Source organism: Lepidochelys kempii, chromosome 8 (assembly GCF_965140265.1).
Source record: "Lepidochelys kempii isolate rLepKem1 chromosome 8, rLepKem1.hap2, whole genome shotgun sequence".
In the NCBI taxonomy this organism is placed as follows: Eukaryota; Metazoa; Chordata; order Testudines; family Cheloniidae; genus Lepidochelys; species Lepidochelys kempii.
The window spans coordinates 105361001-105386206 of NC_133263.1; the positions used below are offsets into that span (position 1 = coordinate 105361001).

Consider the following 25206-nt stretch of genomic DNA (forward strand, 5'->3'; position numbering starts at 1 on the left):
TGTCCCAGTCCTGTTCCATGGGGTGCCCTGGGCCTGTTCTGTGGGGTGCCCCATCCCATCTTGGCCCTGTTCCATGGGGTGTCCTTGTGACAAAGTGGGACTGTTCTTAATGTTTCCTCTGAATAGTGTGGGGGTGCCTCAGTTTTCCCTATGCAGTTCTTAAGTGTCTAGGTGGTGGGGTAAGGGTCTATGACCGTTCCAGAGTCCTAGAGGGCAGATGTGTGCAGGGATCTGGACACAGAGAATGGCCGACACCCTGTTTCCTGGCCACTGATGGCCTGGGCCCTTCCCCCCTGCAAGGTGAGAGCTAAAGGGTCGGAGAACAAAGGAATCCGGTGACCTCCTGGCCCGGGAAAGGGACAAAGCCCAGAGGAGGAGGGGCTGGAGGGAGTTTCAGTTTGGGGCTGGCTGGGACATGGAGTGAAGTGCAGACGTGGTTGTCTGGCTCACTGCCCCCCAAAATGGACCCAGCTGAGGGGTCCCGTTCTCTGCACCTACAAGCTCTGTTTTAGACCATGTTCCTGTCGTTTAATAAACCTCTGTTTTACTGGCTGGCTGAGAGTCCCATCTGACTGCGGAGTTGTGGGGCAGGACCCTCGGGCTTCCCCAGGACCCCACCTGGGCGGACTCGCTGTGGGAAGTGCACGGAGGGGCAGAGGATGCTGAATGCTCCGGGGTCAGACCCAGGAAGGTGGAAGCCGGGGGAGCCGTGTGTCCTGCAGACAGGCTGCTCCCAGAGAGGAGACTTCCCCAGAGTCCTGCCTGGCTTCATAGGGAGCAGTTCCAGAGCATCGCCCAGGGACTCCATGACAGTCCTGTTCTGCAGGGTGTCCCGTCCCCTCCCAGGCCCATTCTGAGGGGCGTCTCCTCCCGTCCCAGTCCTGTTCCATGGGGTGTCCCGTTCTGCATGGCGTCCCCTCTCGTCCTGTGCCCTGAGGCGTCTTGGGCCTGTTCCATGGGGTGCCCTGCTCTTCAGGGTCTCCTGTCCCATCCCAGGCCCGTTCTGAGGGGCGTCCCCTCCCGTCCTGGGCCTGCCCTTGCTATGGTCCGTCCCAGGTGGACGGGAATGTGAGGGCCCATGGCTGATTGGGGGGAAGAGCGATAGCACCCGCTTCTTTCTCCGTTCCTCACAGCACCCTCACAACCTGCCGCCACCCCGGGGAGGGGGAGAGTTGGTGCTGGACAGAGCGGGAGCCCTGCCCAAGGTCCCGTGGCAGAGCTGGGAATGCAGCCTAGGGCTCCTGTCACCTTGTGCTCCTGCCTTGGGGAAGGGCTGCAGGATCGGGTGCTTCGGTCCTGCAGAGTCACACCCGGACGGCGCCCCTAACGCCACGTTGACACGCACCTGCAGCATCATCCTCCCCCCCACTCCCCCAGGTGCCCCGTTCTGCATGGTGTCCCATCCTGGGCCTGTTCTGTGGGGTGCCCCATCCCATCCTGGGCCTGTTCCATGGGGTGTCCTGCCCCCGCCTGGTGCTGGTGCAGCTGCTTTAGAGGAAGGGGCAAGTGTCAGGTTTGCCAACCCTGCATTTTATTTCCAGAAAACAACCCCCTGCCCCCGCCGTTGCCCTTTCTCTGGAAATGATTGGCCTGGCCCTGGCTGAGACGGGAAAGGCAGCTAGAGCCTGGAGACGTCGAGCTGCGGGGCCAGCCGGGGAACGGAAATCTCAGGGCTTCTCAAGTGAAAACGGAGGCACCAGACCCCCCCAGGCTATGGGGAGGCCTGTCAGGAAAGACCTGGGATGGTCTAGAAGCGCAGCCGGGTGGAGAAACGGGTCCGGTCACTGGCAGCTGGCGAGACGGGGGTGCTTAGCAGGAGCGATCGGCCACCTTTGGGTGGTGACGGGCGGGGGGCCGAGGGGCTGGGGCTGCCTGAATGTAGGAGCCGCTGGACAGTGGGCCCAGCCGGCACCTGCTGAGGTACTGCTGGACACATCTGCTTTCCCGCTTTCCGCTGTGTTGAATTCACAGGGTTGTTCTCAGGGCGGGGCTGGTCAGGACGGCAGACGGGCGAGTGAGGAGCCTGCCACACGGCGGGGTGCCCGGCGTGCCAGGGGCTGCAGGGCGTCAAGTCCCCTGGAGAAAGGCTCTCGGCCCCGCTGCTGGGTGGGGCGGGAGCAGAGGCAAACCGAAAGGAAGGACCAAAACCTCGCCAGTGTCTGTCAGACAGGGGCCACGCGAGGAGCGCTCTGGGATGGCTACAGGGGTGCAGGCAGGAGCGCTTGGGGGAGCCTGCGTCTGGGGAGGAACCAGCGCAGGCTGTGTGGGAGGGGCTGAAGACGTGTCCGTCCCCGGCTGCGGCCGCAGGGCTGATGTTGACGTGGGCCCGGACCAGTGTTTCCTCTAACTTTTTACGTCCATGTGCCGAATGAATTTTGTTCTGTGCCCCAATCTGGAGGTGATGTGTGACACGACCCTGTGACACATCACGTTCATACTGGTGCACGTAACAAAATTCATGGGGTGGGGCAGAGGGGTTCGGAGTGCGGGAGGGGGCTCATTTCTGGGGCAGAGGGTTGGGGTGCAGGGGTGGTGAGGGCTCTGGCTGGGGGTGCAGACTCTGGGGTGGGGCCAGGGATGCAGGGCTCGGGGAGCTGGAGGGGGCTCAGGGCTGGGCCAGAGGGTTGAGGTGCAGGGGGATGCAGGCTCCGGAGTGGGGCCAGGGATGAGGGGTTTGGGGTGCAGACTGCCCTGGGGCTGCGGTGGGGAGAGAGGACTCCCCTCAGCCCTGTCTCACCGCAGCAGCTCTGGGACGGAGGAGAGGTCTGGCGCGGCTGAGCCAGGGGGAGGGACTCCTCTCCCTCAGCCACCGCCAGTCCGGGGCAGGTCCGCGCTGGGGCCGGCGGGGAGGGGCGGCTCTCCCCGCTGGGGCAGGTCCGTGCTGCGGGAGGGGCGGCTCTCCCCGCTGGGGCAGGTCCGTGCTGCGGGAGGGGCGGCTCTCCCCGCTGGGGCAGGTCCGTGCTGCGGGAGGGGCATCTCTCCCCGCCACAGCCCTGAGCCCCTGCGCGGGGCTGAGTCGGCAGCTGGGCGGCCGCGCAGCTGAGAGGGAACTTAGGGGACAGCGAATGGGAAATGAAGGCAAGGCCTGAGCAGTCCTGGGCTGCCACCCAAGCCTCTGTCTGCCTCGCTGCGGAGCAAGGGCTGCCTGATGCCATCCTGAAACACAGGCTGGAAGCTCAGAAACTCTTCCCCAGGTGCCCCGAGGCTCAGAGCTGGCAAAGGAGGTGAGGGTGCCAGGGTCCCAGCCACCCACTGGGGTGGGCTGCGTTGCTCTGTTTTGCATCCAGCTGCCGACAATGGATTGAAATTTGTAACGAGCCGAGGGAGATTCAGGACAAACCCACGGCGTGCCCTTTCCCCGCACCAAGGGACTGGCCCAGCCGAGGCAGATTCCTGACGTCATGATCTCCGGGCCAGTCTGATTTATCTAATGAGCAGCAAAGCACAAGGAATTGTTGTTTGTTTCAGTGTGCAGAGGCCAGCCAGGTCCAGGCCTCACCCTAGAGAGGACAATTCCCTGCCCCAGAGAGCGTGCAGTGCGTTTTACGGACCCCACACCTGGTCCCAACGGGGCAGGAAGACGAGCCAGATGGGATGGCCCATCGCTCTGATCCTGTCCCTCTCATTTCGCTTTGAATGGCGGGTCCGACGGCTCCCCCACATCCGTGTTAGTGAAGGAAGGGTGGGTGGGGCTCGGCTTGGGGCATCCGATGAGCGGGAGGAGCGGGACGGCACAGCTGAATTGAGAATCGACTCAGTTCCCAGACGTCCTGCCCAGCCAGGGTAGTATCTGTCAAGGGGGTTTTTCAGGTGTCGGGTGGGTTTGGCCAAACTGCTGGCATGCGCTAGGTGCTGAGAAAGCAAACGAGAGTGTCCGTATTTACAGGCAGGGGCGCCTTGCTCGCAGAGCCGCAAGGGTGCGGGCAGCAAAACCGTGCTTACGAGGCAGCTCGGGCTGGACAGGCTGCGGGGGGGGGGGGGGGTTGCTTCCTCTTCTGTTTCTCTTCTGGTGTATCCGGGCGGTACCCCATAACGTAATGCAGTCATTGTCCAGAGTTAAACAAACCCCGGGGCTTGGTGGACAGAGACTCAGCCCACTTCCTGCCCCGGCAAATGCACCCTTAAAACCCTTCTAACCTTTCATTAAAGATACAGAAAAGAAGGGAAAACGGCTAAAGCCTTTGAAACGTCAAAGATAAACTATGGCTTTTATTGTAACCCAGGCCCCATTCCCGCTCCCGTCAGCTGGAGCCCGTCCTTAGAAGGAAAGGCCCCCTTGTCTGATCGCTTTAAATGGTATCAAAGATGGTCAGAATGGTCCACCCAGCCGGCGTTTGGGATGCGGCTGGAGCCGATGGGGTGGCGACGTCGGCTGGGTCCGTCTCTCTCTGTTCTGATCAGGAAAGGTCTCCGGATCAGCGTGACGAAGGCCCAGGGCCCCCGGAGGCAGTGCGGGTGGCAGCTAGGGTGGGGGGCCTCACTGCAATAGCCTCTGTCTGGTCTTTATGTCTTTCCCCACAAAACCTCTTTCTTTCATGATTTTGTCCACCAGTGAGGCCTAATATCAGACATATCAACTTTGCACATTAACTTCCGGCTGCACCTCACCTGCTAATTTCAGCACAGTCCTTGAGTGATGTCAGCTTGGATTACGTCAGTTTTTCTGTCGCCCTTTTGGACCTTTGCTCACCAGTGTTGGTTATTGTAACATCTGATGAACTTTTTACAACTGAGCTCACAACTGGGGTAAATTTGTAGGCCCAGCCTGTCTCAAGATCCATAGAAACGTCTGATCCCCTGCTGAGCTCTGTGATATCCTGTGGCAAGGAGTTCCACGGGTTAATTTTGCATTGCGTAAAAACATGTTCTCTAATTTCTTGCCTCCTTGTTTCGTTAGGTGTCCCCTTGTTCTAGTGCTCTGGGCAGAGCCGAGCTCCAGCCAGTCTCATGTACAGGTGGTGTCCGCCTTCTCCAGCGCTCTCAGCACAGTGCAGGAGGGAGCTGGCTCCAGGAGGGTCCCCAGCCACCTCGCGGGCAGTGCGTTTAGTGGAGTTCTCTCATTCTCTCCCCAGCTGGCAGCCGCGTCAGCCAGGAGCTCAGATACACGAAAGAGAAGCTGGGGGAAGAATCCATCTACACGTCCCAAATGCTGATCCAGACCCCAAAACGGGAAGGGGAGAACGTCCTCACCCAGGAGGCTCTGGAGCTGCACCTCGAGGCGGCGCTGGCAGCCAGCAAGGTGCAAGTCTCGCTGTATGGAAAGTGAGTGTGACGCAAAAGGGCCATGGATCATGGGGGTCCCAGGTCTGGATTCCACCCTGCCCGCCCCTCCTAATGCCCCTGCCCCCCCCGCCCCGCCTGACGCCCCAAGGCCCTGCCCCTCCTAAGTCTTCCTAATGACCCTGTCTCTCTTGATGCCCTGCCCCCTCCTGATGCCCCACACCCCATGTCCTTGCCCCGCCCCGCCCAACGCCCAGCACCATACAGCTACCTCCGCCGGTCTCACCTTCCTTTAATTTCTCTGCTTATTTCCCCAGATCCTGGGATTTGAACAAAATCTGCTATAAGTCCGGTGTCCCCATCATTGAGAATGGCATGATCGAGCGAGTGAGGCCCTGGGACCAGACCGGGAAATCCCCGACGTCCTGCTGCCTGGGCCCCATGCTGGCGTCGCCGGCAGAGGCAGAGAGCATGGGGCACGAGGGGCTCTCGCTCTGCATGGCCCCTTGGCTGCCAGGGCCGGTGGCGATGACAAAAGACTGGGTTGGATCCAGAGCTTGTCTGGCCCCAGCGCAGAGAGGCGGGGGGGGTGTCTGGCGCCGCATAGCGGGGAGTCCTGCCACTTGGGGTCGGTCTCAGGGAGGCTGCTGGAGTTGCAGAGGAGAAGCCAGGGGTGGGGGCCGTGGCCGGCAGGGGAAGTAGCAAATGGAGGGTGGGATAGTGCCCCGGGGGATCCAGCGTCTCTGCCATGGTTCTGATCCCTCCCCTTGTGTCGCCCCCGCCCCCCCAGATGATCGAGAAGCTTTTCCCCTGCGTGATCCTGACCCCGCTGGACTGCTTCTGGGACGGTGCCAAGCTGCAAGGAGGCTCCGCCTACCTCCCGTGAGTGCCCTCCCCCTATCGCCCTGCGGGAGGAGCTGGGTCCCCCTTTCCCAGTGGGGTCTCCTCCGGGGTTTCGGTGGGGCGGCGCACGCAGCCAGCTCTGCCCAGTTGCCTCTTGCCAATTAGCTGCTGCGCCAGTCCCCAGCGCCCCTGGCGTGCGCGGTACCCCACTTCCGCCACCCTGCAGGAGCTAGCAATGGAAACAGCCAGGGATTCCCAGGCTGGTCAGTGCAGGACTCGTCTCTCTGCCCACGTGGCCCTGACCGCTGCTCAGCCAAGGACCCTGCAGGCTGACCTTCTCCGGCCCCCCGACTGTTTTCATGGCTCTCCTCTTGTGATGAGGCTCCTGGGCACTGGCCATGAAGTCCAGGGGGCTCACGTCCTAGCCAGCTGGCCTCTCCCATCTTGGGGGCTCCCCAGATCCAGGCTGTGGGAAGCCGTAGTGCTTGCCAGTAGCTGGGCACCCCCTGGCGATAGTCCCTCGGCGACCCCACGGGGCAGGGTTGCTGCCCACCGGGCTGTGCGGAGTCTCCATCTGCTCCTGGACTGGACTGTGGCTCATCAGAGGGCAGCAGGCACAGCGGGGGGTCGCAGCCTGTGGGGCCAGAGCTCAGGCCTGCGACCTCACCCCAGGGCGGGGCACGGTAGTGACCCTGTGCGCGTGTCGGGCTGGCGGGTGGCGCGGGGCCAAATGCCTCCTGCTTGCAGGGCAGGCTGCAGCCCTGGGCCAGGGGCACCGCGCTGTGGAGCTGAGTTGATGCTCCTCTGTGCCCAGCCCATGTGTCAGCCTGTTGGCGCTGCCCCTGGAGGGATGGGAGGAGCAGAGGGTGTGAGACCCTCGAGTGTTTTGCTGGCACTATTCGCAAATTTGAATTAAGTCTCCCGGTGAGTGAGCAGCAGAATGCAGGACTCCTGGGTTCGTCGCTCCACAACTGACTCCCTGCATGACCCTGGGCAAGTTGCAGTGCTGCCCTGTGCCTCAGTTTCCCCACCTGTATATGGGGGCACCGATACCCACCCACCTCGGAGAGGGGGCAGAATGTCAGCCGTCCGTGTCACTGTCCCTGTTATACAGACACGGAAACTGCAGTGGGGAGAGTTGGCCAAGGTCGCCTGGCGGCTCAGTACCAGAGCCAGCAGGAGAACCCAGCTTTCCCAGCTCCAAGCTGGGTGCGTTAGCGGCAGGCCCTGACGCCTCTCTCCTGGCTGGTCCTCCGGTTTCTCTGAGGGTGGGTGGGTGGGTCTGGAGGGGGAACCCTGGGCGCGGCGCGGGGAGGAGGGGGTGGGGAACAATCCATAGCGTTCTTTCTGTTTACACGGCTGTTTGTCTGCGAGGCCCTTTGTCAGCAAACGGCAGTGCCTGCATTCTCATGCTAATGCTGCCCTGAAAGCCCAAGTTGCCCAACAAATGAAAGAGTGGCGTTATTCAGCCTGCTGCCCCACGAGAGCGGGAGGGAGAGAGGGGGGTTTTCAAACCCCAGCAGATAAAGGGAGGGAAGGCTTGTAAAACACCCCCCCCCACAAAATCCTGGACGACTCCCCCCACCCCCTTGACTTTGGGATGGGTGGCAAAAGGAGGGGGTGCTGGAGGCAGGGGAAAACGTGGCCAGGGGGCTGTGATCTGCCATGCCGGGGGTCAGAGTCAGCCGGGAGGCTGCAGCACCCCGGCTGGTAAAAGGGGATCTTGTGGCCGCACGCCGAAGCGGTGTCAGCAGAGCGGGGAGCAGACACAGCCGGGGCGGGATGACCCCCCTTCCAGGCCCGGCTCCTCACTTCTTCCTTCCTCTCTGCCCCTGCGCCCAGCCCCTGGGCCGGAGGGAAAGGGGCTCTCTCTCTGTTTCCCAATTCTGAATGTGAACCGGTCTCAGTGCGGAGGGGCTGAAATCTCCGGCTCTTTTCCCCCCGGCCCCGGCTTCCACTTCACTCCAGCGGAGGGGTTCTCCGCGAGGGGGAGGGGGTCAAAGCGCAGCGATGGCTGGAAAAACAAAAGGGGCTGACTTGGCTCAGTGAAGCACGAAGCCGCAGATAAAGGAGCCCTCTCTGGCAGCGGCCGTTCGGTATGTGGGAATCTCAACGCGCTCGCCCAGTTCCGAGCCAGCCGCCGTGAATTATTGGAGTGAGTTTCTGCCTCATGCCCAGCTCCTCTCCGCCTCGTCTCGCTCCCTCTCTCGCTCTTCCTTTCTCCTCCTGGAGCTCGTTATTCTCTCCTTCGTTTCTTTATGAGAAAGGAGGAGAAGTCGCCCGCCGGCCCGGACCCTGCCATCCCTGCTCCCTGCTCTTGTGTGGGATCCAGAAGGCAGTACAGCGGAGGGCTGCGGCACCGGCTCAGCAGAGGGGCTGGAGCTCACGGCACCGGCTCAGCAGAGCTCATGGAGTGGGAGGCGGGGCCAGGGCTGCCGACAGCATCCGAAGAGGGAGCTCTGCTTTGCTGTGCCCGGCTGGTCCCATGGGCACTGGGAAGGGGCGTTGGTGTGTCCAAGGAAAGGCCGGCTCCAGATCCTCCCTGAGGCACTGGAATCCCTTGGGCCCTGGAAGCTGGAGCAAGCAGATGCTGAGGCTGGGACCCATGGCGTGCTCCTCCTGCCAGCTGGCGTGGCTGGACCGAGCCGCGTGACCAAAGCAGCAGGAGAGTCCTTGGCCCAGGAGACTCTAGCTTCTGCCAGCCTCCGAGATCAGGGCCACATGGGGCCCGCTGGTCCATACGGTGGCTGGTGCCCATTGGCCAGGGCTAGTCCCTATCTCCAGTGCTCGCCGCGATCGGCCAGTGGCTGAGCCCACCTCTAGCCACAGGGCTGTAGAAGAGGAAGCTGGTCTGGCCCCACCACGCCCGTCCCCGGCTGCCAGTGCAGGGTTGTTCCCTACGGGCCGATCTCTGGGGTTGGGCCAGCGTCTCTGGTGACGGGGCTCCCGCCCTGCCCTCGGAAGCCGGCCCCGCAGTCGGAGTCGCCCCCGGCTAGATCCTTCTGGGGCTCAGCTGACGCGTTCGTTGGCTCGCTCCTCCCCAAGCTTGTAGAGACGCCCGTTGGAGTCGCCCAGGTCGCCCTTCCCTGCACCCCTGCAGGTTCCGCACCCATCAAACTCTCCGAGACGTTTCCCGCCTAGCCCCCCATGGGCGTGTTGCTTAGCCAAGCTAGCCAGAGATCTCGCTTGCCATCTGCCCTGTGCCTCAGCCCCATGGCCACTGAAGGCTGGCCAAGTCTGTCGGGCGCTGACGTGTGGCTGGCACCCCCTCTGCGGAGTGCCCCTGGCCTCCTGGGCCGTGCCCTTAGCCTGGCCCGTCTCTCTCGGGGCCTGCGGGTCAAAGCTTCGGTTCGCAGCCCCCCGTGCGGTGCTGGAGGAGGCGGCAGAAGGTGGCTGTGCTCGGGGGGGGGCGTTGGGCCGGGCTCCCTCATGCCCATCCCGTGGGACCCACGTGAGCGGCAGATCCCGGGGCTGGCATGGTGTTAGTGTACGGCATGGATGGCAGCTGGCCCAGGCCTGATCCAGGGCAGAGGATGGGGTAAGCGGCCAGGCTGACAGGAGAGGGAGGGGACGGCTGTTACTCCCACCCTGGGCATTGCTCCCCCTCCTCCACTCAGACGTGCCCCACTTCCTGCCTGGACACCAGGGGGCGCAGGATTCCTGGGGTATGACCCCCTGTGGGTCTGCCTGCCTACAGCCCCTGCGCCAGCGGGTCCCCGCTGGTCCCTCTCCACCCCAGGCCCAGTCCAGAAGGACGGGGCTCTCACCCGGTCTGTGGGGGCTGCAGGGAGCAGGTTGGGACCATGCCCGGCTGCTGCCCCCCTTGTTTACGTGGTGTGCACTAGGGGTCCGGGCAGCTTCAGTGAATGGAGATTTGCTGGATCCCTGCATCTGGGGACAGTGAGGAGATGGCTCAGGAGCCAGGCTGTCCCAGCACCCACCCCCTACTCTCAGGGTGTGGCCAGCTGGGCCCCCCCCCAAGGGGGCAGGGTGGGAGGCAGGGCAGTGCTGCCATGCATTACAAGCCTGGCTGGATTGTAAAGCCTTCCCCCCCTTTGTGATTTCCCAGGGGTCTCTGGGGTCTGGCTGTGCAGCAGCCCTCGTGCCCATGGGTCGGAGCCCTGGCGTGCTGTGTGCGGGTGGTGGGGGGTTGGCATGCACTCTGGGCTGCCCTTGGCAGGGCGGGGCTGGGGGGAGATCACACACGTGGCAGCAAGCAGCCCCTGCCTCAAGCAGCCTACGTGCTGCGTAGAAGAGGCTGGTGCAGGGTGGAAGGGGGAGCTGAGGCCCGGTGGCGGGACTCGCCCAGGGTTGCCCAGCTGGTCAGCAGCAGAGCCAAGAAGCCCCTTCCCCACTGGACCCGCTGCCCCGCTTGTGAAGCAAATGCCAGCAGCAGGTGCTTGTGCCGGCTGCATCCTGCTCTGCACCATCCACAGCTGCGGGGCGAAGCACGGGCCGGGGGAGGGGAGCTCCGTACTGCGGGGGGAGCAAGCTGTGGGGAGGAGAGGGGAAGAGATGGAGGGGGGAATGGAAGGGGGCTAGAGGGGACTGGGGGCAGTTTGCTGTCCGTTCTTGCTTTCCCCCGCCTGCCCCGGGGTGCTGCCCCGTCCCCTGCTGCCTGGCCCTGTCCCGGCCGCCTGCTCCCCTCTATCAAGACGTCAGGGCGCGGGCGCTAATTGCCCTGACTGGCGGCACAAAGGAGGGGCCGGGAGCCACGCTGGGCCGGGGGCGTGTAACAGGATCAGCCATGCTATTTGACTTGGCATCTGGCGCCGGCTCTGGGGGCAGCCGCCTTGCAAAGGTGGGGGGGGGCATGGAGCCTGTCACAGCCCCACGGCGGGGAGGGGGTTGGCAAATCCTCGCAGCCCCATTGCTACAGCTCCCATCCCACCCTTGCCCTAGTCCCTCCTGCATTGGGTAGGGGTGGTGTCTGGCCGGTCCCGCGGGGGAGTCCTGGGCGCAGGGAGAGGGGCGTTTGCCAGGGACTCAGGGGCTTGGGACAGAGGTGGCTGGGGGAGTGGGAGGGCACCCTCCTGCTTTACTAGCCTGGGCGTGGCCAGAGGGCAGGTGCCACTGGGAAGGGGGCCCCGATCCTGCCGGGCCACATCACCACACATCAGTCCAGGGGCAGGTGTCCGGAGGGGAGTGGCCGGGTCCCTGATTCTCTGGGCGCTTGCTCCCGTTTTGGCAGGGGGCGGCCGGACATCCAGTGGACGAACCTGGACCCCGTGCAGCTGCTGGAGGAGCTGGGCCAGTTCACCTCGCTGGACGGCTTCCGGGAGCTGCTGGACAAGGCGCAGGTGGGGCAGGCCTACGTGGAGCGGCCCTGCCTCAACCCCCGCGAGCCCGCGTGCCCCGCCAGCGCCCCCAACAGGCTGAGCCAGCAGGTGGGTGCCACCGGACGCAGGGGCGGAGGGGTCCCTGCCTGTGTGTGTCCCTGCTGTGTGTTTCCCTCCCTGTCTCGCTCAGTTCAGCTTGCAGGCTCTGGGAGCGGGACGCCGCATGGGGACGCTGTCTGGGTGGACATGCGGGGCAGCCGCTCCCTGGTGTCCTCCATGGCCAGCCGTGGAGGAGCTGTCCGTGTATTTTAGACAGGCCATCCCTGTGGCCCCGGCCCCGGCTCCGACCCTGCCAGGGAATTGGGGACGTCTCAAAGCTGCTCCCCGCTCCGTCTCCATCCCTGTCTCGGCACCGTGTCCACCAGCCCTGTCAGGGGCTGCCGGGGCTGCGTTGACCCCTTTGCAATGGGCCCAGTGACCCCTGAGACTGCCAGGACACAGGAACCGGAGAGCAAAGGGAACCACCCCCCCCTCACACACACACACTGCAGCGGGGCCCCTCTGCTGACAGCTAGTGCTTTGGCAGGGTTTGGTTCTCTGCCGCCCGCCCGGCAGACAGCGCTGGGCCCCTCCATCCCCGGATCCAGAACCGATCCAGAACCAGCGGCTTTGCTCCCCCGGCAGAGTAAAGTGCAGAATCTGCAAGGTTGGTTCCTCATTTTAGCAGCGCCTGATGGCTCGAGGCAGCTGGAGAGCTGTGCCAGCAGGGCAGAGGCTCCCCCGAGCCCCAGGGCTGCCAGCGGGCCGACCAAACACAGCCTGGTGGGCAGTTCTCATTGGAAGGCCTCCCGGAGCAGGGGACAGTTTGGGAGCTGGGGCCAGGGGTAAGCGTGGGGTGGACAGCGGGCGGGAGGGTCAGTTGTAACACCGCGCCCCCTGGCTTGCAGGGCCATGTAGCCACCCCAAACAATTCCCCCCGCCTGGCTGCAGCAGCCAGAGGAAGACGCTATGGGATTTGGGGGGGGGGGGGGGGGGGGGGGCGCCCGGGCAGGGCAGCACACAGCCTGCGGAGGGCAGGTGCTGGTGGGTATCTTACCCGTTGGCACTGCAGGGGCTCCACAGAGCCCCTCCGGGAGCGAGAGCCGTGCCTGGGGGGCTGGGGGCAGAAAGGGCTGCTTGGCAGATGGTGGGTTTCTGCTTTACCCGCTGGGCTGGTCCAAGCCCACTGGATCGTCCCTTTCCAGTCAGGGACAGAGAATAAGCCCCAGCGGGACCCCAAGCCAGGGGCCAGGGCGGTCTGACTGCACTGCCGGCTGCCCAAGGGTGACCGCCTGCCATGCTGGAGAGCATTGGGAGTTGCCAGCCAAAGCCTTGCCCAGGCAGAGCAGAGGTTGGAGGTGGAGGCCCCCGTGGGCAGAGCGCCGGGGTTCAGGCAAGTGACAGCCTGGACGGTCTCGGGTCTTGTAAACAGCCTGGACCCTTCCCCAGCTCCTGCCAGCAGGGCACGGCTCCCGGCGGCTGGAGCCGGCAGCAGGGAGGCCTTGGGCCGTGTCCCGCCAGGGTGACTCTGCTCCAGATTGGCGCCTGCGTGGGCACAGCTGGACCCCTGGCATCGGCCCTCACAACATTTTGGGCCTGGGAGGTGCACGGCCTGGCTTCCCCGGCTCCTGTGCCTGTCCTCACCCACCCCACCCTCCTGCTCCCCCCAGGACCCCGACATCCCCGCTGAGCTGACGGGGGGCTGCCACGGCTTCTCCCGGAAATTCATGCACTGGCAAGAGGAGCTGATCCTGGGTGGCACCACAAAGGACCCCCAGGGCAGGCTGCTGAGGTAAGCGGGAGCACGGGGGGTGAGGCCTGGGCCTCAGGGTCCCCCGTGTGGGGCTGGTCACTTTCCCACGGACAAGCCCACGCGGCGGGGTGGGGAACAGGCATGGCTGGGAGGGCGAAGGCGCTGTGAGTTCTCTCCTGCCCAGGCTGTGTCAGGGACAAACCCACGAGCCCCTTGTTTCCACCTAGGCCAGCCCAGGCCTCTGCTGCCTGGTGCCTCCAGGGTTTGGGGGCTGGCCGCCCAGCTACAGTGCTCTGGAGGGGGCACCGGGGGCAGGGCTGGCCGCCCAGCTGGGGCGCTTCGTTTGGCACTGGGGGTCCCATGGCTGGGCCCATAGGTGTGTCCTGTCCCGGCAGCGCTGAGGCCCTGCAAACCATGTTCCTGCTCATGAGCCCGCGGCAGCTCTTCGAGCACTTCAAGGACGACTACGAGATCCAAGAGATTGGCTGGAGTGAGGAGAAGGCGGCTGCCATCCTGGAGGCCTGGCAGAGGGAGTTCGTGGAGGTAGGAGGGGCTGGGAGCAGGGGGCTGATCCCCACCCTATGTGGGGATAGAGGGGATGGCCGCTCATCAGCAGTGCAACAGGGGGGGACTTGCGGGGTCTCTACGTGCACACATCTGTGCTCGCGGCTGAGCGTGCCGAGGTGGGAGTGAGTGTGCCGAGGTGTGTGTGAGCGTGCCGGGGTGTGTGTGAGCATGCTGGGGTGTGTGAGAACATGCTGGAGGTTGTGAGCATGCTGGGGGGTGTGAGCGTGCCGGGGTGTGTGTGAGCATGCTGGGGGGTGTGAGCGTGCCGGGGTGTGTGAGTGTGCCGGGGTGTGTGTGAGCGTGCCGGGGTGTGTGAGAGCATGCTGGGGGGGGTGAACATGCTGGGGGGTGTGAGCGTGCCGGGGTGTGTGTGAGCGTGCCGGGGTGTGTGTGTGAGCATGCTGGGGTGTGTGAGCGTGCCAGGGTGTGTGTGAGCATGCTGGGGGGTGTGAGCATGCCAGGGTGTGTGAGAGCATGCTGGGGGGTGTGAGCGTGCCGGGGTGTGTGTGAGCGTGCCGGGGTGTGTGTAAGCATGCTGAGGGGTGTGAACATGCTGGGGGGGGTGAGCGTGCCGGGGTGTGTGTGAGCGTGCCGGGGTGTGTGTGTGAGCATGCTGGGGTGTGTGAGCGTGCCAGGGTGTGTGTGAGCATGCTGGGGGGTGTGAGCGTGCCGGGGTGTATGAGAGCATGCAGGGGGTTGTGAGAGCATGCTGGGGGGTGTGAGAATGCTGGGGTGTGTGTGAGCATGCCGGGGTGTGTGAGAACATGCTGGGGGGTGTGAGCATGCCAGGGTGTGTGTGAGTGTGCCAGGGTGTGTGTGAGCATGCTGGGGGGGGTGAGCGTGCCAGGGTGTGTGTGAGCATGCCGGGGTGTGTGTGAGCATACCGGGGTGTGTGAGAACATGCTGGGGGGTGTGAGCATGCCAGGGTGTGTGTGAGTGTGCCAGGGTGTGTGTGAGCATGCTGGGGTGTGTGTGAGCGTGCGGGGGGTGTGAGCGTGCCAGGGTGTGTGTGAGCATGCTGGTGTGTGTGTGAGAAATGCTGGGGGGGTGTGAGCGTGCCAGGGTGTGCGTGAGCATGCCAGGGTGTGTGTGAGCATGCTGGGGTGTGTGATATCATGCTGGGGTGTGTGAACATGCTGGGGGGTGTGAGTGTGCCAGGGTGTGTGTGAGCGTGCCAGGGTGTGTGTGAGATCATGCTGGGGGGGGTGAACATGCTGGGGGGTGTGAGCGTGCCGGAGTGTGTGAGAACATGTTGGGGGGTGTGAGCATGCCGGGGTGTGTGTGAGCGTGCCAGGGTGTGTGAGAACATGCTGGGGGCTGTGAGCGTGCCAGGGTGTGTGTGAGTGAGCTGGGGGGGTGAGCATGCCGGGGGGGTGAGCGTGCCAGGGTGTGTGAGAGCGTGCTGGGGGGTGTGAGAGCATGCTGGGGGGTGTGAACATGCTGGGGGGTGAGCGTGCCGGGGTGTGTGAGAGCATGCTGGGGGGTGTGAACATGCTGGGGGGTGTGAGCATGCTGGGGGGTGTAAGCGTGCCAGGGTGTGTGTGAGTGAGCTGGGGGGGTGAGCATGCCGGGGTGTGTGAGAGCGTGCCGGGGTGTGTGAGAGCGTGCTGGGGGGTGTGAACATGCTGGGGGGTGTGAGCGTGCCGGGGTGTGTGTGAGCGTGCTGGGGTGTGTGTGAGTGAGCTGGGGGGGTGAGCATGCTGGGGGGGTGAGCGTGCCAGGGTGTGTGAGAGCATGCTGGGGGGTGTGAACATGTTGGGGGGGGTGTGAGCATGCTGGGGGGTGTGAGCGTGCCGGGGTGTGTGAGAACATGCTGGGGGGTGTGAGAGCATGCTGTGTGGTGTGAGCGTGCCGGGGTATGTGTGAGCGTGCCAGGGTGTGTGAGAGCATGCCGGGGTGTGTGAGAACATGCTGGGGGGGGTGAGAGCATGCTGGGGGGTGTGAGCGTGCCAGGGTGTGTGTGAGCGTGCCAGGGTGTGTGAGAACTTGCTGGGGGGTGTGAGCGTGCCGGGGTGCATGTGAGCGTGCCGGGGGGGTGAGCGTGCCGGGGTGTGTGAGAACATGCTGGGGGGTGTGAGAGCATGCCGGGGTGTGTGAGAACATGCTGGGGGGTGTGAGAGCATGCTGGGGGGTGTGAGCGTGCCAGGGTGTGTGTGAGTGTGCCAGGGTGTGTGAGAACATGCTGGGGGGTGTGAACATGCTGGGGGGTTTGAGCGTGCCGGGGTGCGTGTGAGCGTGCCGGGGGGTGTGTGAGCATGCTGGGGTGTGTGAGCGTGCCGGGGGGTGAGCGTGCCGGGGTGTATGTGAGTGAGCTGGGGGGGCTGAGCGTGCCGGGGGGTGAGCATGCTTGGTGAAGGGCAGCATGATGCTACGTTGGCCGTGGCCGTGCTCTGGGGGTTGCACCGGGGCTCTGGTGAAATGAGGGCTGGGGGGGTGGACCCCCAGTGCCCTCTCAGCGTCTGCGCTCAGCCCCCCTGTGGGAGTCAGAGCCCCACATTGGGCACAGCATGCCTGGCATCGAGGGCTGGCTGGGGCTGTGCCGGGGGCAGCTCTGGCCGGCTTGGCATGGGTTCAGGACTCCCCCTTCCCCCAGCTCTCAGTGCCAGGTTCCCACAGGGGCCCTTGGCTGCAGGGCCCACAGGGTCTCAGCCAGATACAGCCCAGGGCCTGGGGGTTTGGCTGCGGCCTCCTCCTGCTGTGCCCCATGGGGAGGTCGCAGGCTGCCCACCAGGAGGGGTGTAGCAGGGGGTCGGGTGCTGCTGGGAGGGTGTGGGGTAGCCCGGGTGGGGTGCCCACTGCAAGGGGCGGAGGGTGGTGGGAGGGCTGCCCCCTGGGAGCAGTGTAGTGTGGCGTGGCCTGGGGCGGGGGGCCCACTGAGAGGGTGCCGGGGGGCTGCCCACGGTGCTGCCCTGGGTGTGGTGCCCGCCGGCCGGGTCTCTGAGGCCCCGTCTCTCCCCAGCTGGCGCAGGAGTCCCTCCCGCAGAACAGCTCCCAGGGTGTCCACGCCTTCTCCACCACCACGCTCAGCGACATCATGAAGTCCTTCTCGGACGTGAGCGCCATCCGCGTGGCCGGGGGCTACCTCCTGATGGTAGGTACCCACCCCCTCCGCCAGCCCGCCCCCCGCCCACGCTAAGCCCGCCTGCGCTCACCCGCCCCCGCTCTGCTTCCAGCTGGCGTACGCCTGCGTGACCATGCTGCGCTGGGACTGCTCCAAATCCCAGGGGGCCGTGGGCCTGGCCGGCGTCCTGCTGGTGGCCCTGTCCGTGGCGTCAGGACTCGGGCTCTGCTCGCTGCTGGGGATCTCCTTCAACGCAGCCACCACCCAGGTACTGCACGCCAGGGCCGGCAGGGCCATGGGGAGCCCCTGCCTGCCCGCCGTGCCTTGCTGCCCTCCTGCGCGGGGGCTGCTGGGGCCACAGCTGGCACCTCTGGGGCCGGGACCCACCTTCTCACCCGCTCCGCAGCGGTGTGGGAGACCTGCGGGGAATAACGTTGGCACTCTGCCCTCGCTGTCAGGGCTGGCCCCAATACCGCAGTGCGGCACTGGGGGGCGCTGTGCTGAGGAGCAGGGTGGGGGCTCCGTGGGGGTACTCTGCCCTTGGCCCCAATACCGCAGTGTGGCACTGGGGGGCGCTGTGCTGAGGAGCAGGGTGGGGGCTCCGTGGGGGTACTCTGCCCTTGGCCCCAATACCGCAGTGTGGCCCTGGGGGGTGCTGTGCTGCAGGGCGTGGGGTGGGGGCTCCGTGGGGGTACTCTGCCCTTGGCCCCAATACCGCAGTGTGGCACTGGGGGGCGCTGTGCTGAGGAGCAGGGTGGGGGCTCCGTGGGGGTACTCTGCCCTTGGCCCCAATACCGCAGTGCGGCACTGGGGGGCGCTGTGCTGAGGAGCAGGGTGGGGGCTCCGTGGGGGTACTCTGACCTTGGTCCCAATACCGCAGTGCGGCACTGGGGGGCGCTGTGCTGAGGAGCAGGGTGGGGGCTCCGTGGGGGTACTCTGCCCTTGGCCCCAATACCGCAGTGCGGCACTGGGGGGCGCTGTGCTGAGGAGCAGGGTGGGGGCTCCGTGGGGGTACTCTGCCCTTGGCCCCAATACCGCAGTGTGGCACTGGGGGGCGCTGTGCTGAGGAGCAGGGTGGGGGCTCCGTGGGGGTACTCTGCCCTGGGCCCCAATACCGCAGTGTGGCCCTGGGGGGCGCTGTGCTGCAGGGCGTGGGGTGGGGGCTCAGTAGGGAGCGCTCTCCCCAGCATCTCAGCCTGATGCAGAGCGCTATCTGCTCTTGCGGGGGGGCAGACCGGGGGGGGCTGTGCCCCAGCCTGTGCTGGTTGCCCCTGGGGATCCCTTGCCCTGTGGCCATGGGATCCTGGGTTCTCCGGGTGGAGCTGTGGCCGGTGCTTCTCCCCCAGAGGTGGGCGCATTCTGGCGTGGGGTGGTGGCAGCTGGACCGGCTGCAGACGCTCAGTATCGAGGCGGGTTCCTGTCCCCACAGGTGCTGCCGTTCCTGGCCCTGGGCATCGGGGTGGACGATATGTTCCTCCTCGCTCACGCCTTCACCGAGACCAGCCAGCACGTCCCCTTCAAGGTGAGGCCGCCCTGGCCTGGGTGACCAGCCTCGGGGGGCAGGGGCGGGCGCGGGGCACTGGGTGACTAGCCTCGGGGGGCAGGGGCGGGCGCGGGGCACTGGGTCACCAGCCTCGGGGGGCAGGGGCGGGCGCGGGGCGCTGGGTGACCTGCCTCGGGGGGGGCAGGGGCGGGCGCGGGGCGCTGGGTGACCAGCCTCGGGGGGGCAGGGGCGGGCGCGGGGCGCTGGGTGACTAGCCTCGGGGGGCAGGGGCGGGCGCGGGGCACTGGGTCACCAGCCTCGGGGGGCAGGGGCGGGCGCGGGGCGCTGGGTGACCTGCCTCGGGGGGCAGGGACGGGCGCGGGGTGCTGGGTGACCTGCCTCGGGGGGCAGGGGCGGGCGTGGGGCGCTGGGTGACCTGCCTCGGGGGGCAGGGGCGGGCGCGGGGCGCTGGGTGACCTGTCCTGTTTGTTTCCCGCACAGGAGCGGACAGGTGAGTGCCTGAGACGTACGGGCACCAGCGTGGCCCTCACCTCGATCAGCAACATGATCGCCTTCTTCATGGCAGCCCTGGTGCCCATCCCCGCCCTGCGCGCCTTCTCCCTGCAGGTACGGCCCCCCCTCACCTCCCCCGCCCCGCCCCACCCGCCTTCCCCCTGCAGGTACGGCCCCCCCGCCACCCCTCACCCCCCCCGCCCCGCCCCGCCTTCCCCTGGCAGGTACGGCCCCCCCGCCACCCCTCACCCCGCCCCCGCCCCGCGCCTCCCTGCAGGTATTCCCCCCCCGCTCTTCCCCTGTAACTGACCGAGGTGTGACATGGCCCCACACGCGTGTCGGACATGCAGACCCGGGCTCCCGGGCAGCGTGGTGAGCCGGGTTTAACCCCTCGAGCCCCGTGGCCTGAGCTCTGCGCCCTGTGTCCCCGCAGGCTGCCGTGGTCGTGGTGTTTAACTTCGCCATGGTGCTGCTCATCTTCCCGGCCATCCTGAGCCTGGACCTGCACCGGCGCCAGGACCAGCGGCTCGATGTCCTCTGCTGCTTCTACAGGTGCCGGCCCCCGGGGCAGAGCCGGGCCCTTGCCGTGCTCCGGGAGAGGGTCGGGGGGGGGCGGGGAGGACAGAACCAGGCCCGTGCCGTGCTCCGGGAGGAGGTCAGAGGGGGGCCCAGAGCAGAGCCAGGCCCGTGCCGTGCTCCGGGAGAGGGTCGGGGGGGGGGGGGACAGGGCAGAACCAGGCCCGTGCCGTGCTCCGGGAGAGGGTCCAGAGGGGGGCCCAGAGCAGAGCCGGGCCCGTGCCGTGCTCCGGGAGAGGGTCCAGAGGGGGGCCCAGAGCAGAGCCGGGCCCATGCCGTGCTCCGGGAGAGGGTCCAGAGGGGGGCCCAGGGCAGAGCCGGGCCCGTGCCATGCTCCGGGAGAGGGTCCAGAGGGGGGCCCAGGGCAGAGCCGGGCCCGTGCCGTGCTCTGGGAGAGGGTCCGCGGGGGGCCCAGGGCAGAGCCAGGCCCGTGCCGTGTTCTGGGAGAGGGTCCGCGGGGGGCGCAGGGCAGAGCCAGGCCCGTGCCGTGCTCTGGGAGAGGGTCCGCGGGGGGCGCAGGGCAGAGCCAGGCCCGTGCCGTGCTCCGGGAGAGGGTCCGGGGGGCGCCCAGGGCAGAGCCAGGCCTGTGCCGTGTTCTGGGAGAGGGTCGGGGGGGGCAGGGCAGAACCAGGCCCGTGCCGTGCTCCAGGAGAGGGTCCGGGGGGCGCCCAGGGCAGAGCCAGGCCCGTGCCATGCTCCAGGAGAGGGTCGGGGGGGGGGGCAGGGCAGAACCAGGCCCGTGCCGTGCTCCAGGAGGAGGTCAGAGGGGGGCCCAGAGCAGAGCCGGGCCCGTGCCGTGCTCCGGGAGGGGGCCCAGGGGGTGCCTAGGGCAGAGCCGGGCCCGTGCCGTGCTCCGGGAGAGGGTCCAGAGTGGGGCCCAGGGCAGAGCCGGGCCCTTGCCGTGTTTGGGAGAGGATCCGGGGGGGGGCCCAGGGCAGAGCTGGGCCCATGCCGTGCTCTGGGAGGGGGGCTGGGGACACCCAGGGCAGAGCCGGGCCCGCGCCGTGCTCCGGGAGGGGGGCGATAGGCAGCAGAGCCCACGTGCCCGGCACAGCTGGGCCCAAGCCTGAGCCCGCAGGCAGCCCCTGTGCGGATCGTCCTGCCGCGCCAGGATCGGGGCCCAGCTGGCAGGGCTACGCAGTGGCTCGGAGGTGCTTGGGGCCTCGCTCCCCGGCTTGAGCACAGCTGGGTGCCTTTCCTGGGGCGGCCAGGAGGGGTCGCTCCAGGGAGAATCCCACTCCCTGCTAAGCAGGGGCGGTGCTGCACCCCAGCAGCGGGCGCATGCCAGCGTGGGTGCGGTAACCACCAGGGCAGCCGTGCGTGGTCAGAGGGGCGCCTATCACAGCTCTCTGAACGCCCCCCCGGCTCCTCCTCCCCCAGCCCGTGCTCCTCCCGCGTCATCCAGATCCAGCCGCAGGAGTTCGCCGACGCCAACGAGAACCATGCCTCCCACCCCTCACCCTACGGGCACCCGCCCGTGGCCACCAGCACCCAGATCACCACCACGGTGCAGGCCTTCACCTGCTGCGACCCCTCGGGCCGGCACATTGTCACCATCCTGCCGCCCACCGCCCAGGTCTGCACCGCGCCCGCCATGCCGCTGTCCCCCGCTGACCCGCTGGGCTCCCAGCTCTTCGCCCCGGCCAGCTCCACCCGCGACCTGCTGGACGGGGCCAAGGGGGGCCGGGAGTGCGGGCCACTGCCCCTGTGCCGCTGGAATCTGGCCGACTTCGCCAGGGAGAAGTACGCCCCCCTCCTGCTGCAAACCCAGACCAAGGTAGGGGGGCTGGGCCTGCCGCCCCCGGCTCATGTTGGCCCCTCGTCCCCCTGGGGAGCGGTGCAAGGTTGGGGGGCTGGGGGCGGACGCTGGCGGTGCTGGGGAGCTTGGGGACTGGGGCTAACTCCCAGGCTCGGCAGGGGAATGCTGGGGGGCTCCCTGCCGCTGGCGGTTTGGGGGCCCCCGGGCATGGGGGAGGTGCTGGGGTGACTCCCTGGCACTGTGGCACACTGGGAGGGCGCCCGGAGAGCTGGGATGAGACCCTGGCACTGAGGGGTTGGGAGGCTTGCTGGCACTCTGGGGGGAGCTGGGTGCCCACTGCTTGCTGTGGGCCTGTGCGGCAGGGCAGGGGGCGGGGGGTCTGTGCCGGGGTGGCTCCGGCCTGCCCACGGGGGTGCCCGGCACAGACTGACAGGCTCCCCCCCCCAGGGCATCGTGGTGCTGCTGTTCCTGGCGCTGCTGGGCCTCACCCTGTATGGCACCACGCTGGTGCACGACGGGCTGTACCTGACGGACATCGTGCCGCGGGGCACCAAGGAGCATGCCTTCATCGCCACCCAGGCCAAGTACTTCTCCTTCTACCACGTCTTCATCGCCACCCAGGGCGGCTTCCACTACCCCAGCTCGCAGGAGGCGTTGTACGGCCTGCACCGGGCCCTGGGCGGCCTCCCGCACGTGGTGCGCGACCGCGCCCGCCAGCCGCCCAAGATGTGGCTGCACTACTTCCAGGACTGGCTGCGAGGTGAGGGCCCGCCTGCCCCTGTGCCAGCCTCTGCCTGCCCTGCCTGCCCCTGTGCCAGCCTCCGCCTGCCCTGCCTGCCCTGCCTGCCCCTGTGCCAGCCCCCGCCTGCCCCTGTGCCAGCCTCCGCCTGCCCTCGCCTGCCCGGCTGGCCCCCGCCTGCCCTGCCTGCCCCTGTGCCAGCCTCTGCCTGCCCTGCCTGCCCCTGTGCCAGCCTCTGCCTGCCCTGCCTGCCCTGCCTGCCCCTGTGCCAGCCTCCGCCTGCCCTCGCCTGCCCGGCTGGCCCTGTGCCAGCCTCCGCCTGCCCTCGCCTGCCCGGCTGGCCCCCGCCTGCCCTGCCTGCCCCTGTGCCAGCCTCCGCCTGCCCTGCCTGCCCTGCCTGCCCCTGTGCCAGCCCCCGCCTGCCCCTGTGCCAGCCTCCGCCTGCCCTGCCTGCCCTGCCTGCCCCTGTGCCAGCCTCCGCCTGCCCTCGCCTGCCCGGCTGGCCCCCGCCTGCCCTGCCTGCCCCTGTGCCAGCCTCTGCCTGCCCTGCCTGCCCCTGTGCCAGCCTCCGCCTGCCCTGCCTGCCCTGCCTGCCCCTGTGCCAGCCTCCGCCTGCCCTCGCCTGCCCGGCTGGCCCCCGCCTGCCCTGCCTGCCCCTGTGCCAGCCTCCGCCTGCCCTGCCTGCCCCTGTGCCAGCCTCCGCCTGCCCTCGCCTGCCCGGCTGGCCCCCGCCTGCCCTGCCTGCCCCTGTGCCAGCCTCCGTCTGCCCTGCCTGCCCCTGTGCCAGCCTCCGCCTGCCCTCGCCTGCCCGGCTGGCCCTGTGCCAGCCTCCGCCTGCCCTCGCCTGCCCGGCTGGCCCCCGCCTGCCCTGCCTGCCCCTGTGCCAGCCTCCGCCTGCCCTGCCTGCCCTGCCTGCCCCTGTGCCAGCCCCCGCCTGCCCCTGTGCCAGCCTCCGCCTGCCCTGCCTGCCCTGCCTGCCCCTGTGCCAGCCTCCGCCTGCCCTCGCCTGCCCGGCTGGCCCCCGCCTGCCCTGCCTGCCCCTGTGCCAGCCTCTGCCTGCCCTGCCTGCCCCTGTGCCAGCCTCCGCCTGCCCTGCCTGCCCTGCCTGCCCCTGTGCCAGCCTCCGCCTGCCCTCGCCTGCCCGGCTGGCCCCCGCCTGCCCTGCCTGCCCCTGTGCCAGCCTCCGCCTGCCCTGCCTGCCCCTGTGCCAGCCTCCGCCTGCCCTCGCCTGCCCGGCTGGCCCCCGCCTGCCCTGCCTGCCCCTGTGCCAGCCTCCGTCTGCCCTGCCTGCCCCTGTGCCAGCCTCCGCCTGCCCTCGCCTGCCCGGCTGGCCCCCGCCTGCCCTGCCTGCCCCTGTGCCAGCCTCTGCCTGCCCTGCCTGCCCCTGTGCCAGCCTCCGCCTGCCCTGCCTGCCCTGCCTGCCCCTGTGCCAGCCTCCGCCTGCCCTCGCCTGCCCGGCTGGCCCCCGCCTGCCCTGCCTGCCCCTGTGCCAGCCTCTGCCTGCCCGCCTGCCCCCACCTGCCCTGCCTGCCCCTGTGCCAGCCTCTGCCTGCCCTGCCTGCCCTGCCTGCCCCTGTGCCAGCCTCCGCCTGCCCTCGCCTGCCCGGCTGGCCCTGTGCCAGCCTCCGCCTGCCCTCGCCTGCCCGGCTGGCCCCCGCCTGCCCTGCCTGCCCCTGTGCCAGCCTCTGCCTGCCCTGCCTGCCCTGCCTGCCCCTGTGCCAGCCCCCGCCTGCCCCTGTGCCAGCCTCCGCCTGCCCTGCCTGCCCTGCCTGCCCCTGTGCCAGCCTCCGCCTGCCCTCGCCTGCCCGGCTGGCCCCCGCCTGCCCTGCCTGCCCCTGTGCCAGCCTCTGCCTGCCCTGCCTGCCCCTGTGCCAGCCTCCGCCTGCCCTGCCTGCCCCTGTGCCAGCCTCCGCCTGCCCTCGCCTGCCCGGCTGGCCCCCGCCTGCCCTGCCTGCCCCTGTGCCAGCCTCTGCCTGCCCGCCTGCCCCCACCTGCCCTGCCTGCTCCTGTGCCAGCCTCCGCCTGCCCCCGCCTGCCCTGTGTGCCCCCTACCTGCCCCCGCCTGCCCTGCCTGCCCCTGTGCCAGCCTCCGCCTGCCCTGCCTGCCCTGCCTGCCCTGTGTGCCCCCTGCCGGCCTCCACCTGCACCTGCCTGGGCCTCTGGCTCCCGCCTACCCTGCTAGCCCCCGCCTGCCCTGTGTGCCCCCTGCCGGCCTCCGCCTGCACCCACCTGCCCTGTGTGCCCGCTGCCAGCCTCTGCCTGCCCCCGCCTGACCCTCTGGCTCCCGCCTACCCTGCTAGCCTCCGCCTGCCTTGTGTGCCCCTGCTGGCCTCCACTGGCCCCCGCCTGCCCTGCATGCCCCTGCCGGCCTCCATGTGCCCTCACTGGCCTCCACCTGCGCCCGTCTGCCCTGCGTGTCCCTGCCAACCTCCATCTGTCCCTGTCCGCCCCGCCAGCCCCTCTCTGCATTGCCGGCCTCACCTGCAGATGAGCTGGAGACCGGAAACGAGAGCATCAGGAGGGGGCACCCAGAGCAGGGCCAGCCCCTGGGCTTGGTGGGGTCCTGCTGCCGACCTATGGGTTTGGATAACCTGTCCCCGCGTGTCTCTAAATCTGGGGTGGCAGCCATGGTACCTGCAGGTGGGCTGCCACGCACCCACGCCTGGGCTGGCACACCAGAGTTCTGTCCCCGTGGCCCGCATGCACACGGGCCCACCCGTCCCAGGCCCGCTCTGCCCTGCTGCGGCCATGGCTCTGGGCAGCACTCGCTCAGGTTACGGAGCAGTAGCAGGGGGTGGGCATGGAGGTGCCCAGGGGCCAGCTCAGCCAGACAGGACGGCAGCCCCGCCCCGAGGGCACTGCCCAGCCGGCTTCGCTGGCCCGTGGCTGGGAAGGGCCGTGCAGCGTGGGGAGGTCTCCCTCCGTCCCTGTAAGCCCTGCACTCTGTCCCCAGGCCTGCAGGCCGCCTTCGACAAGGAGTGGCAGGCCGGGCGCATCACCCGTGACAGCTACCGGAATGGCTCCGAGGACGGTGCACTGGCCTACAAGCTGCTCATCCAGACGGGCAACAAAAAGGAGCCGTTCAACTACAATCAGGTGAGCCGGCCCGTGCCCGGCCCCGCCCAAGAGCCTGGCGTGGCCCTGAACTCGCCTCTGAGCCGGCCTGGCCGCAGCTCACCCCGTGCCCGCCCCCCCGCCCCCGAGAGCCTGGCGTGGCCCTGAACTCGCCTCTGAGCCGGCCTGGCCGCAGCTCACCCCGTGCCCGCCCCCCCGCCCCCGAGAGCCTGGCGTGGCCCTGAACTCGCCTCTGAGCCGGCCTGGCCGCAGCGCACCCCGTGCCCGGCCCCCCCCCGAGAGCCTGGCGTGGCCCTGAA

At 68.0% G+C, this 25206-nt stretch overlaps 1 protein-coding gene across 6 annotated transcripts in view; it reads left to right on the plus strand.

The window, feature by feature from the left end:
- The window catches only part of LOC140916364 (translation initiation factor eIF2B subunit gamma-like), a 239007-nt gene that overhangs the window by 200665 nt on the left and 13136 nt on the right, over window positions 1-25206 (plus strand). For all 6 annotated transcript variants that reach the window (XM_073357910.1, XM_073357909.1, XM_073357911.1 and 3 more), the window contains 14 exons: window positions 5073-5262; window positions 5538-5607; window positions 6011-6102; window positions 11255-11450; window positions 13052-13173; window positions 13530-13677; window positions 16661-16792; window positions 16875-17030; window positions 18192-18284; window positions 18747-18872; window positions 19192-19310; window positions 20715-21111; window positions 21541-21853; window positions 24786-24928. In XM_073357910.1, the coding sequence (XP_073214011.1) occupies window positions 5073-5262; window positions 5538-5607; window positions 6011-6102; window positions 11255-11450; window positions 13052-13173; window positions 13530-13677; window positions 16661-16792; window positions 16875-17030; window positions 18192-18284; window positions 18747-18872; window positions 19192-19310; window positions 20715-21111; window positions 21541-21853; window positions 24786-24928 (2297 nt within the window). The remainder of the gene's footprint in view (window positions 1-5072; window positions 5263-5537; window positions 5608-6010; window positions 6103-11254; window positions 11451-13051; window positions 13174-13529; window positions 13678-16660; window positions 16793-16874; window positions 17031-18191; window positions 18285-18746; window positions 18873-19191; window positions 19311-20714; window positions 21112-21540; window positions 21854-24785; window positions 24929-25206) is intronic.